The 16,858-nt window shown below is 36.7% G+C and overlaps 1 protein-coding gene across 2 annotated transcripts in view; it reads left to right on the forward strand.

Annotated features, from left to right (window-relative positions):
- Positions 1-16,858, forward strand: part of LOC145662866 (uncharacterized) — a 224,548-nt gene that overhangs the window by 152,199 nt on the left and 55,491 nt on the right. The window contains exon 3 of one of the 2 annotated variants that reach the window (XM_081728807.1): positions 8,905-9,066. In XM_081728807.1, the coding sequence (XP_081584933.1) occupies positions 8,905-9,066 (162 nt within the window). The remainder of the gene's footprint in view (positions 1-8,904; positions 9,067-16,858) is intronic. The other variant, XM_081728808.1, reaches the window with a different exon arrangement.

The following is a 16,858-nucleotide window of genomic DNA, read 5'->3' on the forward strand; positions in this document are numbered from 1 at the left end:
GGTACCTTGTATGTTTGACTATGTAGTTAAGGGGATTTACATTCTTGCGTGGCGTGGCGGCTCAGTGATGCATATATACACGAAATACATATACGGAACACACACTGGTATATACTTAGTGCTTTGTTTGTTGAAGTACAAGGGCTGAGGGTGTGAGGAGTAGTTTAACCATTCTCATTTTCATCCCCCACTTTGTATCCCTCTCTCTCTCTCTTGGTTCTTCTCCTGTGAAACCAAGGAGAGTCCAATTCCTCTCTGTCCGAACCAAAGCTTCCGTGTGTTACTGCTAGCTGCAGAAGCAACTTTTCGGAAAAGGCCCGGATGAACCAGGTTACTTTGCACATCTCCATCCGACCCTACTACTATCTTCCTTCCCAAACGCCTCGGTATGAGAATCTCTAATGAATTGCTTGTTTAATTAATTACAGCTGGACGAGGTATGGAGTGTTCGTGGATCACAGCCGTGAAGGATTTTCGTTCTCAGTCCCCCGCCAGCTTTTCGTGTAGAAGGATGGAGATTTGGGAGGAGGGGAGGGGGAAGGAGAACAGAGTGAATGATAAAGCTCTTGCCTCTTCTTCTTCTTCTCTTTCTTTTTCGTTAGTTAGGCTGTGCTTCGCTGCTATCCGGTTCGTAAAACCCCTTTTCCTTCCTTCCTACCCGTGATAAAAACATATTCTTCATGTTCCCTCAAGAGTGGAATCTTTAGGGACTCATGAATCTATGCAATGAGAACACACTAATAAAACATATTTCACGTATGTTCACTCTTGTTCCTTTAAATATATTGTTCAAATTCTGCAGAGAAATCCTGTGAATTTCTCATGATGGTAATGCTGGAAATAAGTTAAAACGGGCTTAAAACTTAAGAGATCAGTTGAATTAATTCAGCATGTTTACATATTTTACCTTTTGTAGTGAGTTTGGTTCTTGCTGTTGGTAATGAGAAACTACGTCGTAATGAGAATACAATAAGAATATCTCAACATTTCTCAAGCAACCGAGTGACTATTTGTCAAGTCACTAGGATTCATCTGCATATAGTCACGGATTCAATCATTTGGTTCACATTACGTTAACTGAGGTGCATCTGGTTCGTATCGGATATCAAACTGTAAGTTCATGTGTTATACTGACTGAGACATGAACTCCAATCTGCAATTTGCTGAAATAACTCCAATCAGCATATAAACGTATCCTAATCCCTAGAAGATTGACTAATACTAGGATTTCGGTATTATAACTTAAAGTTCCGGTATTTCGATCTCTATCTTTGATAGAGTACCGCGATTAGCAAGTGTGAGTGGCGCGAGTAATATATGAAAACAAGAGCCCTAATGTCAGATTTCTTTTTTGTAATATTGAAAAGAGATTAACTTACTCTAATTTCATTTTGCCTGGTTTTAATAAACAGCATTAAATTAGGAGACAGTAAATTTAATAAATAGTATTAAAATTATATTCATGTTATGAGACAACAACATTTTTTAGTGACGCTGATCCGCAAAAAGAATGATTAATATGGAACTATTTATTTTAACCATGACTACGAATCTTGTAATCTCGATATATTGAAACACCAGAAAGTTCCGGAATTACATTTCGTAAAAAAATTCATACATATCTGTGTCCTTATGGGACATAATCGTGTGACTTAAAACTAAATTTCTCTTAATTTTTTTCATAAACTCTCTTAATATCTTCATGCAAATCTCAATGTATTTTTAAGTCACATTCACTGTAAATAGCGTTCAGCTCAGCCCTTTCGGTGCCCTAACACTATGAGCTACTCGCCTGCCTTCGTTCGCATACACTTACTCAGCTATTTTAAGTCTCATTGATTTAAATAGATTCGCCCCAGATCCTTCAACGCCCTATTCCTCAGTGTTACTTACTAATGGGTCACGAAACACATTCTATTCGTCTGGGCGTATGCCTAGTTAAAAAAAAAAGTCACCCATATAGTATTTCTATCATAAGAAATTATTCAAAATTCATTTCACTTAACACAATTTGTGTGTGTAGTTATAACCTCTGTGCGCCGATAGTTTTAATCTGACTGTGACACAGAGAGGTTCGAGATAGTTTCAAATGCACCGATAAAATGCAATGTCTTAGGATAGCCCTCCCCCTCCAAAAAAAAAAACTATATTTTCTGTTTATAATTAAAACTGCTTACGAAACGAGACAAAAATGAATTTTTTGCGATCCAGCTATTTCAATAGAAACAAAATAGATATCCTTTCCGAGAGAGGACATCACTTTAAATACATATTTTCGAGACGAGACATTTTCTACTCTTGTTTCATAGGCAAACTCTATTTATAATAATTATCTTGTATCCCATACTCTTAGTTGTACGAAAGTGGGTGGGTCATTGATACGCATTATTAAGTTGGAAACAATGTATTGGTTCTTCGCCTGTTCTTATTACTGTACTAGTTTCTCTATGTCTTCCTAATATAGTAAAGCAGAAATTAAAATTTAGCCTTAATCATCAGGATCAGCTTTTCTATCTCTCATATTAGCCATACTGGTGTTGTGAATGAAAATTGAATAAACCTTTCAGTTTAACGTCCCACGATTATGCCCTTTGGGCTCAGGGAGACTATGATTAAAGTAAGTGAATAATGATGGAAAAATTGGTGGAATGAGAAAGTGGGAGGAAACAGGAGTACCTCGATGAAACCCACGAACACGATGTTGTCCACCACAAATTTATTTGGTCGGGGATCGAACTAGGGACCCATACTGTGTGTTGTCGTCTTGCTAATGTCATAATTAAGAGCTTGATTCGTGTATACTTCAGTATCATTGCATCTTACTGTGTGCGCAAGGAAAGGTGGCTTCTGACAGTTGGGTACAGTACGTAAAGTATTGGAGGCGCTGTTGCCAGAGGCTCCGCAAACGACAGCAGCTCTGCCGACAAAATTAAGACTTTAACAACTCGTCTCAACTACTGGCAACAGCGTGAAAGAATACCGCTGTGATTGGCGAACAATTCTCCCTATCGTTTTATTTACAACATGTGCAACTATCTGTCAGAGACCACCTTTCAGTAACTCGATAATAATAAATGGCGCGGTTATCGTATAGCATCAGTTTTTAGGTTTACAATGATATTTTGTTTTCTTTCTACATTCTCGAAAATAACGCATGAAGATTTATATTCGTCCACATCATTTTGTTCAGTTCAGTGGAGTACGCAAGGAAGGTTTCGGGGTTTTAACTCCCCTTAAGAAAGATATTATACAAAAGTAAAATATGTAGGACAAACACCTCAAATTATATGAACGTGGGAGCTTGAACCCCCATTAATGAACTTCTGCGTACGCCACTGGTTCAGCTCGATGATATCTGTCGATTGGTATAGCTATGTCTCATCTTTCTATCTCTTGTCAATGGCGCAACCATCGCGGGATCACAGCCGGACCCCCCAAAACCTCCTAACTTTTGTACACTCTCTCAATAAAACTATACTTGTTTAACAGGAAAATGATTAATGTAGCATGAAAATTTGATCTGACACTTCATCTATACTCTTTTTCTTATAAAAACAATCTAATTCTATCATTTTCCCCCCTGAAAATATAGGTAAAAGTATTTTACATTTACTTATCGTCTTTTCGGGTGTAGGATAATAGCCCTTCAATACTACATAGACGTAGTGACTTGTAGTGATTTGATTTTCAGTTTGACGTCCCTTTAAGCAGCGAGGCTATATAAGACCTATAGCCTAACGTGGGATCCGAACCACACTAGCTCCCGCCGCGAATCGAACCTGGGTTTCCCAATCGAAAGAGGTGTACGCAAACCGCTTAGTCACGAAGGAGCTCTTAGTGACTTGTAGTATTGACCCTCCCCACAAAGTTTGGATCCCTCCTAACAAAAATTTCTGCGTGCGCGCCTGTCCTTATACACTAGTAGAGTGTCTAATATTGAGGAATTTGATATTTTCTGTTTTCTACGTATATTTTCTAGTAGTATGTTAGTGAATAAATCCCATAGTATTTTTGGAGCAGAGTATAGGTCTATATTGTTCCCTGAAGAAGGAGATTGTAAGGATACCAAGACCGAAACAGAGAGAAAAAGTAACACAAGTGTCCGAGAGAAAGCAAAGGCTTGCATGCAACAAACAAGTGGCCACCCGAGTAAATTTCCTTGTTCCGGTCTCATCCCTTGAGAGTCACATAGTTTCTAGAAGTTGGATTTAGCAATGTTCCTTCCAACTCCCACACAAACTACTCCAGCTTTCCCTCTCTACACTTACTCACTCTCTCTCTCTTTCTCTCTCTCTGGAAAACTTTCTCATTGTCGAAAAGAAACTAGTGTGTTTCAACAGAACATTAGTCGGACAGAGAGAATTGGCCAAAAAGCTTTCGGGAAACTTCTTTCTGTGTGCCCTAATCTCTCTTTGTTCTTCGTGTCGTTTTGTATTATACTTCGTTCTGTTGTATGTACTTGCACTGTACTTGAAGTGGCTTGCGTACAAACTTCTACATAGTATTTTTTAACTCGTAGGAACACTTCCAATATAATGAATTTGGTTCTATTTCGAAGTTGTATGGATTTTTCAATAGAGCATTATTAGGCTATTGGTGTTGATAAGGATTAGACTGACACAGCAATTGTAGCTATTTTCACAAGTAGTGTGTGTGTCATTCTTTGGATCAGTGTGTTACTGTTAGGAGATGAACAACAATACATACAATCTTCTACAGGATGGCTCGCCGCCAACGCCAATTTTCAAAGGTTTGTATCTACTAACAGGGAGCGTTTAGCAAAACAAGAAAGATCCCTGCTGAGATGAAATATCTTGTCATTGATTACCCCTGACACTTACAAACTTACTTACGGAATATAACATCAGAAAGATGGCATCCATTACGATCAATGGCTTACTGCAATCGCAACTTTCTCAGAGGAACATTCAGGGCTATCATCTTACATTTTGGAGACATTCTGTGGCTTACTCGTTCCCCCGACCTGCCACCGTTCCCGAATTTTCTTTTATGGGGCACTTTAAATACTAGGTATACCGCCGACGCCTAAGAAGAGAACTATTCCTGAGTTGAAGGACGCCATTATTGAAAAGGTTGCTGTCATAGACGGTGCATAGGTGGAACGTGTGTTTGCAAATTTCATGTAGGGATTGCAGCAAACCATTGACTGTGTACAATGAAGACACGAAGGAGACATGTAAGAAATAATCGAAAACGACCGATATTAATGTGTAATCTATACTGTTCGGTGTTGCTGAGATGAATAGTGACACTCCCAATGCCGCTTAAGTCCAAATTCATCTCTCAACGATATGGAGATAAGAAGGGTGAGGGATTCTGATAGGTGAGGAGTGACATTACGGAATTTTATCATTACACTTTAGCTGAAATTGGTATCGTAAGGAAGAGGGAGAAAGAGGATTCAAATGCTTTCCCAAAACCTTTCTTTTTCCCCGTGCGAAGATAGTTTATAAATAATATAAAACTTAATTATAACTGCATAAAATATGTACTAGGGTTGTTAAAATTTGAGGGTAAGAAAGTTAAAAACTTTACCCAAAAGTTTGTTTTTTTCAAAATTTTGAAACGATATAACAGTAAAGAAAGATGGAATTTTGTGGAATTACTACCCTGTTAAACTAAGATCATACCCAAAAATTCTTTTAATTATGTAAATTGAACTAGTAGGCCCATTAAATTCTAACCCAATATCTGAAACTCAAAATAAAATGTTTCCCGAACAAAGAACAAGATGTGAGCGAATTGTTATACGATAACAAGATTGTCTTGTATGTGTTTTTCATGGTTTAGGCAACCAACACGACACTTGTGATATGGTGGCTTGCAATAAGGTACAATTGCTGGGAATCAATGAAATGCCAGTTTTAAAAATAATCAAGGTAACTAACTCTGAATTAAGCCTAGGACTCACAAGTATTGAATGTTGTAAACGGACTTCCTTAATTGCAGAACCCAATACAGGGAAACCAAAGTGGTACTTGGAAACGAAAATCAATAAAGGAAAAAGCAAAAATTTTCGTTCCCCACTCCCTAAAAAAGGTAGTTTTTTTTTAAAGAAAAAACAAACCTCCATCCCAAATGAACCATGTTTTTTTTTTTTTTTTTTTTTTAGCGTTTCTACTAAGAGTATATAAATATGTGTAGGCCTATATCCATTTAAAAAAATCTAGTAGAAAAAAACTAGTATCACCGGCAACAAATGACGTACCTACATTTTAGCACCATAAACTTTTAATTTTCTCGCTGTTCTCAGAAACTACGCATGAAAATTTACCTCTAAGCATATCTAGGCTATACCTCATTAACCATATAGTGTACTGTCGTCTTGGTAGTTCTGTAATGAACAGCCTAATTAGGGTGAGTATACTAAAGTATCAGTTTCGTTTTAATAGGTGTCATCATGCAACATCACTTTTTAAATTTACAAATAATAATAATAGATAAGCGTGCCACTTATTAAAATGAAAATAATACTAAAGTATATAATAGCAAGATGATAGTATACTGTACGGCTAACGAGATGTACCCCAAAAATCACTAAAGATAAGACATTATATTAATCCATACCATACATCAAAATGAATAAAATGAGATGCTTGTGGATAAGTCATCATGTATACTCATGTTCAAAATTATTGTCGCATATCTATAACTGTCTTCTTGTAAGAATATAATTAACAATGATTTTGCAGGGTACTTTTAATACTGATACTATGTGTATAATTGGGAAATGTATATTTGGGGTAAATTTCATAGGAAAAGAATTATAAATACGAAAATTATAATGAGTAAAATAAAATGTTGCTAAACGGACAAGAACATTTTATTTTCTTTTATTGTTCTTATTTACTGCACTTTTGACATGAAATTTGCTACATTCACGTCTTTGCCGATTATACACATACTAACATTATAAGAAATACCGGCAGAATTCGTTATCAAATTATATTCCTAGAACAACATATTTATAGACATGCGACAATAATTTTGGACATGAGTGTACAGCTTTCGAGAAAATCAAATTACATCGTTCGTTCTTAATCAGACCGCAAAGCTAATTGTATATATTATTGTTTGTTTTTCTAACTGTGACACACAAACTCCTAACCGTGACGCACATACTCCTAACAGTTACACACGTACTTTTAACAGTGACACACACAATCCTCACGGTGACGTACAAACCCCTAACTGTGACACAATCCTCACAGTGTAGTACATACTCTAAAGAGTGTCACATATACTTCTAACAGTGTCATATATACTTCTAACAGTGACACATATATTTCTAACAGTGATACACACAATCCTAACAGTGATACACATAATCCTAACAGTAACTCACATACTTCTAACAGTGACAGACATACTTCTCAGAGTGACACTCACAATCCTAACAGTGACTCGCATACTTCTAACAGTAATACAATCCTAACGGTGATACACATACTTCTAACAATGACACACATACTTCTAATACTGGTACACATTATCCTAACAGTAACTCATGTACTTCTAACAGTGACACACAATCTTAACAGTGACTTACATACTTCTAACAGTGACATAAATACTTCTAGTAGTGACTCGCATACTATTTGTAAAATAGTAGTGTTCGTAGTATGTAAAACGGTTACTAAGAAGTAGCAGTATCCCTAAAATAAAATGTTAAAAAAGCAAAAATTCCATTTCATTTCTTGTATATCAACTGGATGAAATACAGCCTATCTTTAGAGAAACAGGGTGTGGGACAGGAGCAGGTAAACCGAAACGCAGAAAGGTTTATACATAATCCTTTTTAATATGATGGTCGTGACCTGTGAAACTCGAAAAGGCTTCGCGCAACAATATTGTCTGTCAACACAAACGACAAGGAAACAGAGACAAAGAGAAATACATATTGCATATCCATTACCTACATATGTTTGTTTGCTTCACTCTTAAACGCCATAAGATTGACAATTTTAGAATTTTCCACTTAAGATAAAAGTGATTTTACAGGCTGTGGTTGTGGAATCCAAGTATTTTAAGGAAATGTAATGTGAGTTAAATGTTGATTTACTTAAAACTACGATGGCTGATTTTTGTCTCACAATGCATCATACACAGTGCGGCAATTAAGAAACGAGACTAAGTCTGTGAAAAAATGAATTACTTGTGGTATCAATTTACCTAGTTTATTGAAAGTAGGAATCTTATACCTGTGAACGATCCAGTAAATCACGGAATGACTTCCGAAAGTCCTGGACTGTCATGGTGTTCAGAGTTCTTATTTGCACTTTAAATCAAGTTTTATGAAACGATGAAACAAAATAAATTTTAAAAAAAATAAATAAATAAAACTATTTTGTTCCATACAATGGTAGAATTGTTATGCATTGCTGAAATTCCACGTAAGCATCACTATTATCCATCATTTTCCGTAAACGATTAAGGATGGCTACGATAGACTTCTGCAGATGTTCGAGCGGTACGTTTGAAAAAAAAGAAAACTTGGTTAATTGGGCCGTTCGCCTTCAACTTACACCCTCTAAACAGATTTTCACCACACCCCTAAGTAGAAGTCGCTAAAAGTAACAGCCACAGTCCGACCTAACATTCTATATTTAAACCGATGTGTTCAATGACAATATGGTTGTTTGACTGTGTATAATGTTTGTTGTCACGGATAGGTTTCAGTGCTGATGTTTAGTGCTCTTTCTCTCTCTCTCTCTCTCTCTCTCTCTCTCTTATTTATTTATTTATTTTTTATTTTTCGAGAATGCCGGCCATGTCGAATTGTCAAAGTACTATATTTACCAACATGTTTAGTGATAATTTCCTTCTATGTTTGACTGTGTATAATGTTTGTTGTCACGGACAGGTTTCAGTGCTGATGTTTAGTGCTCTCTTTTTTAGGGCAACAGCAGCAGTTCCATGCGTTTGCCTTTGGCCAGCGGCCGTTCCTCGGTGGCCACTTCGCTAATCCTTTGGATCCTTTACAAAGGGCGGATCCTCTCTCTAGTTCCCTTAGCTTTAGAATGCCGGCCATGTCGAATTGTCAAAGTAAGTACAAACTTTATTATTATTTTTCATAGATTTAAGATGCGTTTATTTTCGAGCAGATTTTAATGTATTACAAGTGTAGTGGATGAGGATCTACATATGTATCATTGTTAGGAGTATGTATTTCATCGGTTGGATAAGAGCGCAGTGTTGCCAATTTGAGGGAAAAATCGATAAACTAGGGGATTCAACTTCGAAGATAGTGACAAATATATCGTCCCTCTCGAGACGAACAGGCGTATCTCAAAAATTATCGAAAATGAGTTATGATTACCTTCTTGATCGTCTCATCGAGCTCTACATGATGGTATAACTGGCGTATTTCAACGAGCTTTGATTCCTTAGTTATATAGTTTTACTTACCCAAAGGGCGTACGCGAAATCGAGGGAAACTATCTCGAGACAAAGAGGCGTATCTCAAGATTCGCCTATTCATCTTGTTCTTGGAGCGCGTTGTGTTATTGTTTTATGAGATACGTTCATTTTACTTACTTCTGCATTGTTGTATTTTAGTAGTTTGTAAATAGTTTTATGTCAATTACAGTGCTTTAGAACATAATATAGTTTGCTTGTGAGATTTGTTTCCCGTATCATTTAAATATTTGTTCCTGAACCCTAAACGATCTTAAATTTCCTGCTTTTCTTTCTTCTTTTTCTTCTTTTAAGTCTTCATCCCGGCGAAATTAAAATACCGCTAATTTTACAGTAATTATGTGATATCTTCAAATAGATAAAAGATAATTGAAATATGGAACAAGAGCGCCCTAGACAATATTATTTTGCGTGAGGTACCGTTATCACAAATCACCTAGTGGCTTTCTCGTTTTCAGCTGTTCAGAAACGCGAAAATAAATGCCGATTTTCAAAATGGCTCGAAATTGAAAGCATATAAGTGAGTCGTGATAACAGTTTCTCATGTCAAATAATATTGTCTAGGGCGCTCTTGTTCCACATTTCAATTATCTTTTATCTATTTGAAGATATCACATAATTACTGTAAAATTAGCGGTATTTTAATTTCGCCGGGATGAAGACTCTTAAGAAAGGGAAGGCGTTGGTTGACATTATTATAAATCGAGCTAGCATTTTTTATGCTTGCCTTCTAAAAATTTGTAACAAAGATGCAATTCTACAACCTATACAAAACTAGGTAGGAAATGTAATTCCGTTGTCAAAAAGTTTTTTTAAAATTTATTTATTTATTTATTTTTTAAGATTTGTACGGAATTGACATTTAAAGACAACGTGAATACATTGTTCGGTACGTAAACCGTAAAGACTCTAAACAAACGACTTGCAAGAAAGGTGATTCTAGAACATCAATGAGTAATTACTATTTCCTCCCCAAACAGAGAAATCAGATTTCTGTATGTAAGACAATGTTTTTAAATACCGGTACTTTTAAGTATATGAGAAAAAGTAATGAGAACTGCGTTGGAAAAGAAAGAAAGTACAGTTGTTGCCAAAGATAAGCGTGGAAGCCGGGCAATAAAAATGGTGGAAGAAGATAGACGAAGAAGGGAAGTAATTTCAGAACATTTATCAAGATTTCATCACATAGAATCTCATTATTGCCGGAAAATTCGGAAAGGGACTACCTACACCCTGATTTGAACAAACCAAAAGTGCTGGATATGTTCAAAACCAGTCATTTGCAAGATGAATATTTCTCCATCAGTTTCAAATAATTCGTTCTTTCTGTCACGGAACTGCACTTGTCAGGATCGTGCAGGAATCCACTATTACTATCAAATGAGAAATTCAAAGACCTAACGACCTAGCCAGTGCCACAAGGTATCGCCTGTTGTAAAATCCCCAGACCACGTATTGTTTTATGTATCTTTGATCCACTGAAAAACAGTCAAAAATGTTTGTGTTCATGAGTATTGAGTTATTGTAAGGCTCTTTATTATTATTTCAATTATTATGTTAAAAAATGAATACATTTTTAAAAAAATATCATTACCTGTTTAAAACTAAACAGAAACTTCAAACAGTACTTATAAGTTTAGATATTTATTCCTTGAGAATTTTGTTCTTTTTTGGTTTTATTGTTTTTGGGATACTTGCACGTAAGACAGCACGAAACTAATAAATATTCCCAATATTAACCTGTATATCATAACAAAAAAAAAAGCTAAAATAAAAGCCCATACTCTACATTAGAAATCTATTCCATAATTCCACTAGGTGGCGTGACTCATCAGACTTACCGTGCAACTGATTTCATTCACACGACGAAAAGGCTTATCTCATTTTCTTAAACAAATGAGGGGTTAATGTTTAAAATATTCCAAGCTTACAATACTACATTAAAAGAGTTGTCCTTTCTGCAGTTAAGCAAGCTGGAATCATTTCGGTGAGTTTTAAACTGAAGAAATCATAAACAGAAAAAAAATACTGCAAAAACTTTAAAACACTCTCCTGAAAAATGTGAAAAAATTAGATACGCCCTTAGTCTCGAGAGGGACGATATATATATATTCGATTGGTGACTTTCTTGGGGATTTTTGCGAAATGTAGGCGAAACAGGAGTGAATCGATTGGTCTCCAGTGCTTCATTTCAGGGAGTTTATTTTAGTTCTCACTCAACCAAGATGTAAGACGCTACAAAGTAATATTAATGGCAGCATCATTACCGTCAATGGTTCTTATTATAACAATAAGAGCCCTCTGTTTGTCAGTAACGCTAATATGAAAACTTGAAGGTATTTATGATTTACGGATTACATAAACAACGACGCGAAAATATTTATAAATAATTAAGCCTTATTAAAAAAAAAAAAAAAAAAAAAAGAGTCTCAGTAACCGTATGCCCAATCTCCCGATAGGTATCACTGGCGCAAATCCAGGGAGGGTGAGGGGTCACGTCCCCTCCAATCTTGGAACTGGGGGAGCTGTCCCCCAATAATCCGATTTCAAATGAGTGTTTTGGGCAAAAATGTGATGATTTGTGTCTGATTGCCTCAAATGAAAGTGCGATGAAATTGATCTCCCCAGAATAAGCCTCAAATCTTCCCCCCTCCCAATGTTGAATACAACTCTGCGCCCCTGATCCTCCATAACATTGGTTTTCAACTTCATAAATATTTTGAACACCGCTTAATATATATATATATATATATATATATATATATATATATATATATATATATATATATATATATATATATATATATATATATATATATATATATATATATATATGTGTGTGTGTGTGTGTGTGTGTGTGTGTGTGTATGGGGATGATTATCCGTCCCCCTCCCCAATATTGAAGGCAGATTTGCGCCGCTGATCCGCTGATCTGTATTGTCTAATTGTCTGTTAGCAATAGATGGCGCTAGCGTTCAGGTTTTATTTAAGCACGACTTTAACCTATAGCGTACAGCTAGCCAAAGGCTTAGGAAATGAAAATGAAATAAAATTTTTGAATTTTACGTCCCACGGTTATGCTGGTTAGACTAAAGGAGACGGTGATGATGAGAAATGAAGGAAATGGTGGAATTAAGAAAGTGGGAGGAAATGAGAAAACCCTGAGGACACCCATGCACACGGTGTTTGTCCACCACAAAGTTCACTTAGCGCGAACTGGAATCGAACCCGGAACGCCATGCACCAGAGTTGAACACACTACCACTGAGTCACCGCGGCCCCCTAACCGAAAGCTTAGGAGGAACAACTAGTAATAATAACAATAACATGAAACTAGAAAATAAATGTAGTAATAGAAGTACTACTAGTAAATCATTGTTTGAAACCAGTCATTATTATTATTATTATTATTATTAATAATGCATTTTTGGATTAGTATCACTTTGTAATGCTGAAATTCCATTGTGATTTGTTGGATCTTTGGATGACACTTTGACCCTGTCACTAAACCCTGACCCTATCAGAACATTTCGTCTTTCATGCACAGATCCCGGTTTCGCTTTCTGGTAGAAGAGCATTGAAATTTGAACATGTTACGGTGATAGGATTCTACTTTAAACTGTAGATCCACATAACCTGGGTGCTGAAAGGAACATAAAATTCAATCCAACAAAATAGGACAATATTAATATTAGTGTTAATATAATCTACTCTGTCAATACAGAAAACTAGCATTTGTTTCATTTGGCCCCGTTAGGCATCTTGCAGCTTAACTGTCCAAGAGAACGTCATTGTAATTTGATAAAGCTTGTCGAAGAAGCATGTACAAAGCTTAAAGTAGTTTTACAGTACAATAAGTCTATCACTTGTTAAGTTCAAAATATGCGTTTCTATTGAATTTCGTCTGGTGCAGCTAAACAAAGAGACACGACTCAACAATCAGAAGCGTGGTCTTCAAATTCTTCCTTCCCTTTTCCTTTTTAGATCCTTTTAAAAGTGGGCATCACCCTCATTTTTTTTCGTTCGTTTGTTCTTTTGAATGGTAGTGTGGACGGATGGTAAGGCAATTAGGCCTGCCAAGACAGGCTACTGATTACAGCCCCACCTATTCAGTTTAGGAAAGGAAATCTGCCATAAAATTCGGAACGTCCATCGCAGCACGTGGTCATACTCCTCAATTGACCGCACGCTGTCTTCCTCTCAGTGTTGGCATCTTACAATGTCCAGTTGTTTGCCTGTGTGAAGCTGACCCAATAAGTTTCTGGCTAGTTCTTTTTTTCATCCAACATATACAGTAATAGACTGCAGAGTGCGTACTGGAATGCCAATGCCCTAGTCGGACGGGAATGTCAAATTAGAGACGACATTAACAAAGAGAGAAACTAAGCAGTGTCCAGTGTAGTCAAAGGAAAGATGACCAATTGTTCGAATTCACCATTCGATCCCAGCCCCCGCCAAGTGAACTTTGTGGTGGACAAACACCGTGTGCGTGGGTTTTCTCGGGGTTCTCCCGTTTCCTCCCACTTTCTTCATTCCACCATTTCATTCATTTCTCATAATCACCGTCTCCTTTAGCCTAGCCGGCATAACCGTGGGACGTAAAACTCAAAGATTTCATTTCATTTCATTTTCGAATTCACCAGATGGTATTGGCATTGTGGCGCTCAACCTTAGCGTCGTGAGGATAATTGGGAGCTATTTCAAAGTAGTAGTGAACTCTGGTCTAGAATGCCAACATTAAGGGCGGAGGAAGACGATTTTCTGACCACGAGTGCGATAAAACAGCTAATAGACCCTGGTTTCCTAAGGTCTGTTACACCAAGAGTTTAGTTTAGTTACACTGGAATACTATCTTAAGAGTCTTCATCCCGGCGAAATTAAAATACCGCTAATTTTACAGTAATTATGTGATATCTTCAAATAGATAAAAGATAATTGAAATATGGAATAATAGCGCCCTAGACAATATTATTTTGCATTAGGTACCATTATGACAAGTCATCTAGCGGCTTTCCGTTTTCAGCTGTTTAGAAACGCGAAAATAAATGCCGATTTTTTCAAAATGGCTCGAAATCGAAAGCAGATAAGTGAATCGTGATAACGGTTTCTCATGTAAAATAATATTGTCTAGGGCGCTCTTGTTCCACATTTCGATTATCTTTTATCTATTTGAAGATATCACATAATTACTGTAAAATTAGCGGTATTTTAATTTCGCCGGGATGAAGACTCTTAATACTGACCATGAGGTGTATCACCTATCTCTACAAAAAGTATGACTGAGTTAGGCAGGTAACATAATTATAGTCTGCTCACGTTGATTTCATTACATACTGTCGAAACTCGTGAGCATGGCTCGGGCTCAATAATTGAGCGGAGGTTCTGTGATAGCGAGCCTTATATATAAGTGAATAACGAGCCACGGCCCGTGTCCGAGTGAATCTAAGTTCCATTGAGGTTATAAAGGAACCGAATCATTGATATAGAAAGAACCTGAGTCTATTTTGTAGATTTGATATATTTAAAAAGAGACTATTTAAGTCTAGGACTGCAGACTTTTCTTGTTAACAATGTTGAGTTTATACCGTTAAACCTGTAACATGTTCGACATCTGCCCTTTGCATAGATACAGGTGCGTATAGGCTCTCCCTAGAGAATCGGAAAAGTTCTGAAACCAAACTTCATCATTAGTTGACCCAATTATTTTTGGTAGCACTGTGAGAAAGTACTCATACTTAACATGATAATTTCGATTTAGGAATTATCAATTTTTATCGTAGGCCGGATGAATATGATTGCTTAAATAGAACTGTGTTTGTTATAAGCTAAAGGGAGACGCTAAACATTCTCTCGTGCATATTTTAAATGTAAGGTACAAACGTAAAAATTCCATTTTTAAAAAAGAAACTTACTATCTTGAATTGTATCTTTAAGTTTATCCAAACTGTTATTGAGCTCCTTCGTGGTTAAGCGGTTAGCGTACGCGCCTTTGGCATGGGAGACCTTGGTTCGATTCCCGGCGGGAGCTCATGTGGTTCGGATTCCACGTTAATAAATAGGTCCAGGTCTCATATAGCATCGCTGCTGAAAGGGACGTTAAACTCAAAATCCAACTCCAAATCCAAACTGTTACTTTTCTTTACTTGTGTTAGAGGGCCTTGGCCCTATTGGCCCCTTCCGTAAACTCGCCAGTAGTCCTATATCTTCCTTTTCAAATTGGTTCGACTGACTCCTCTCATGTACTGATCACGAATCTCACGTGGAACATTATCAATCTCGTCCAACAACATAGTACGTGGGTTGTAACACCAGGAAGTGTATTTATATTCGACCTGTTGTAAGAATTAACTAATAATGTAAATACAAAGTAATTGGATCAATGTACTGCTTTCTTGTCGCGTTATGCTTTGATGTTCCCTAAGTTGATTATGTTTAAGGGGATGTCTACCCACTTGCAAGTGTTTCAGGATCCCTATAAGATAACACGTAGATATTTCTATGTGAATATTTAACAAGGTATTGCACTTACCGTCTCAAAATTTTCCATGATATTTTCCAACAGCAATACCTATATGTTCATGGTTTCTGTTTTTGATTTAATGCCCCAGATCAATTTAGATTAATTATAATGTATACTTCCGTTTACACTTGGCAACGTAGAGGATAGAATTTCTCCAGGAATTGAGAGCTCTCTGCTGAACCTCTAGCCCTAATAGTCTTCGCGTCACGTGGTAGTGATTTATGAGCGCTTCTGGCTAAAAACAAATGTTGTCTCTGTTTCTTCCTTTTTTTTTTTTGGTCAAAAACTTGTTTTGGGCAGCTTTGTCCTCAGTTTTGTCCACTGCCTCTATCGAGATAGCAGTTATACAATGGAGATCGTTTGCAGATCTCGTAGCAGATAATGTAACATTCTTTGAAGAAACTCGAAGACTGACATACGAACCGCGTGACAATTTGGGTAGGGAATCTGGAGCGTTGCAATTTTGTGTTCTGAAGTCCGCCTTATCACACAAGACGAAATGACCATAAACAAGAGACTTGTGAGGGAAGAAGGAAAATGTTCTTAGTAATTGTATCCTACTGTTTCCACATTTTTCACCTTTCCCCCCGAAAGATCCCTTCGAAAAGGGAAAGAGGGGAGGGTGATTTTGTGACCCTTGAGTTTTAGAATAGTCTTGAAACGAACTGCAAAGTGCACTTACTGGAAATTCTACTGTCGTTGTGCTATAATATCTGTGTTGCAAGAAGTGTGACAAAATGAAGGAATCAAAGAGGAAAAGAATTTGGTACTCTCTCCTTCCAAAAAAGAAGTCTCGCCAAGCTAATTCATATGTGTGGTCGATCTCAGAGTATGGAGTTCAGAGACTGGATAGTTAATATTTACCATTCAGGATTACCTTACAACCAATTAAATTCCATT

This window comes from Thermobia domestica, chromosome 10 (assembly GCF_964235325.1).
Source record: "Thermobia domestica chromosome 10, izTheDome1.hap1.1, whole genome shotgun sequence".
Lineage (NCBI taxonomy): Eukaryota > Metazoa > Arthropoda > Insecta > Zygentoma > Lepismatidae > Thermobia > Thermobia domestica.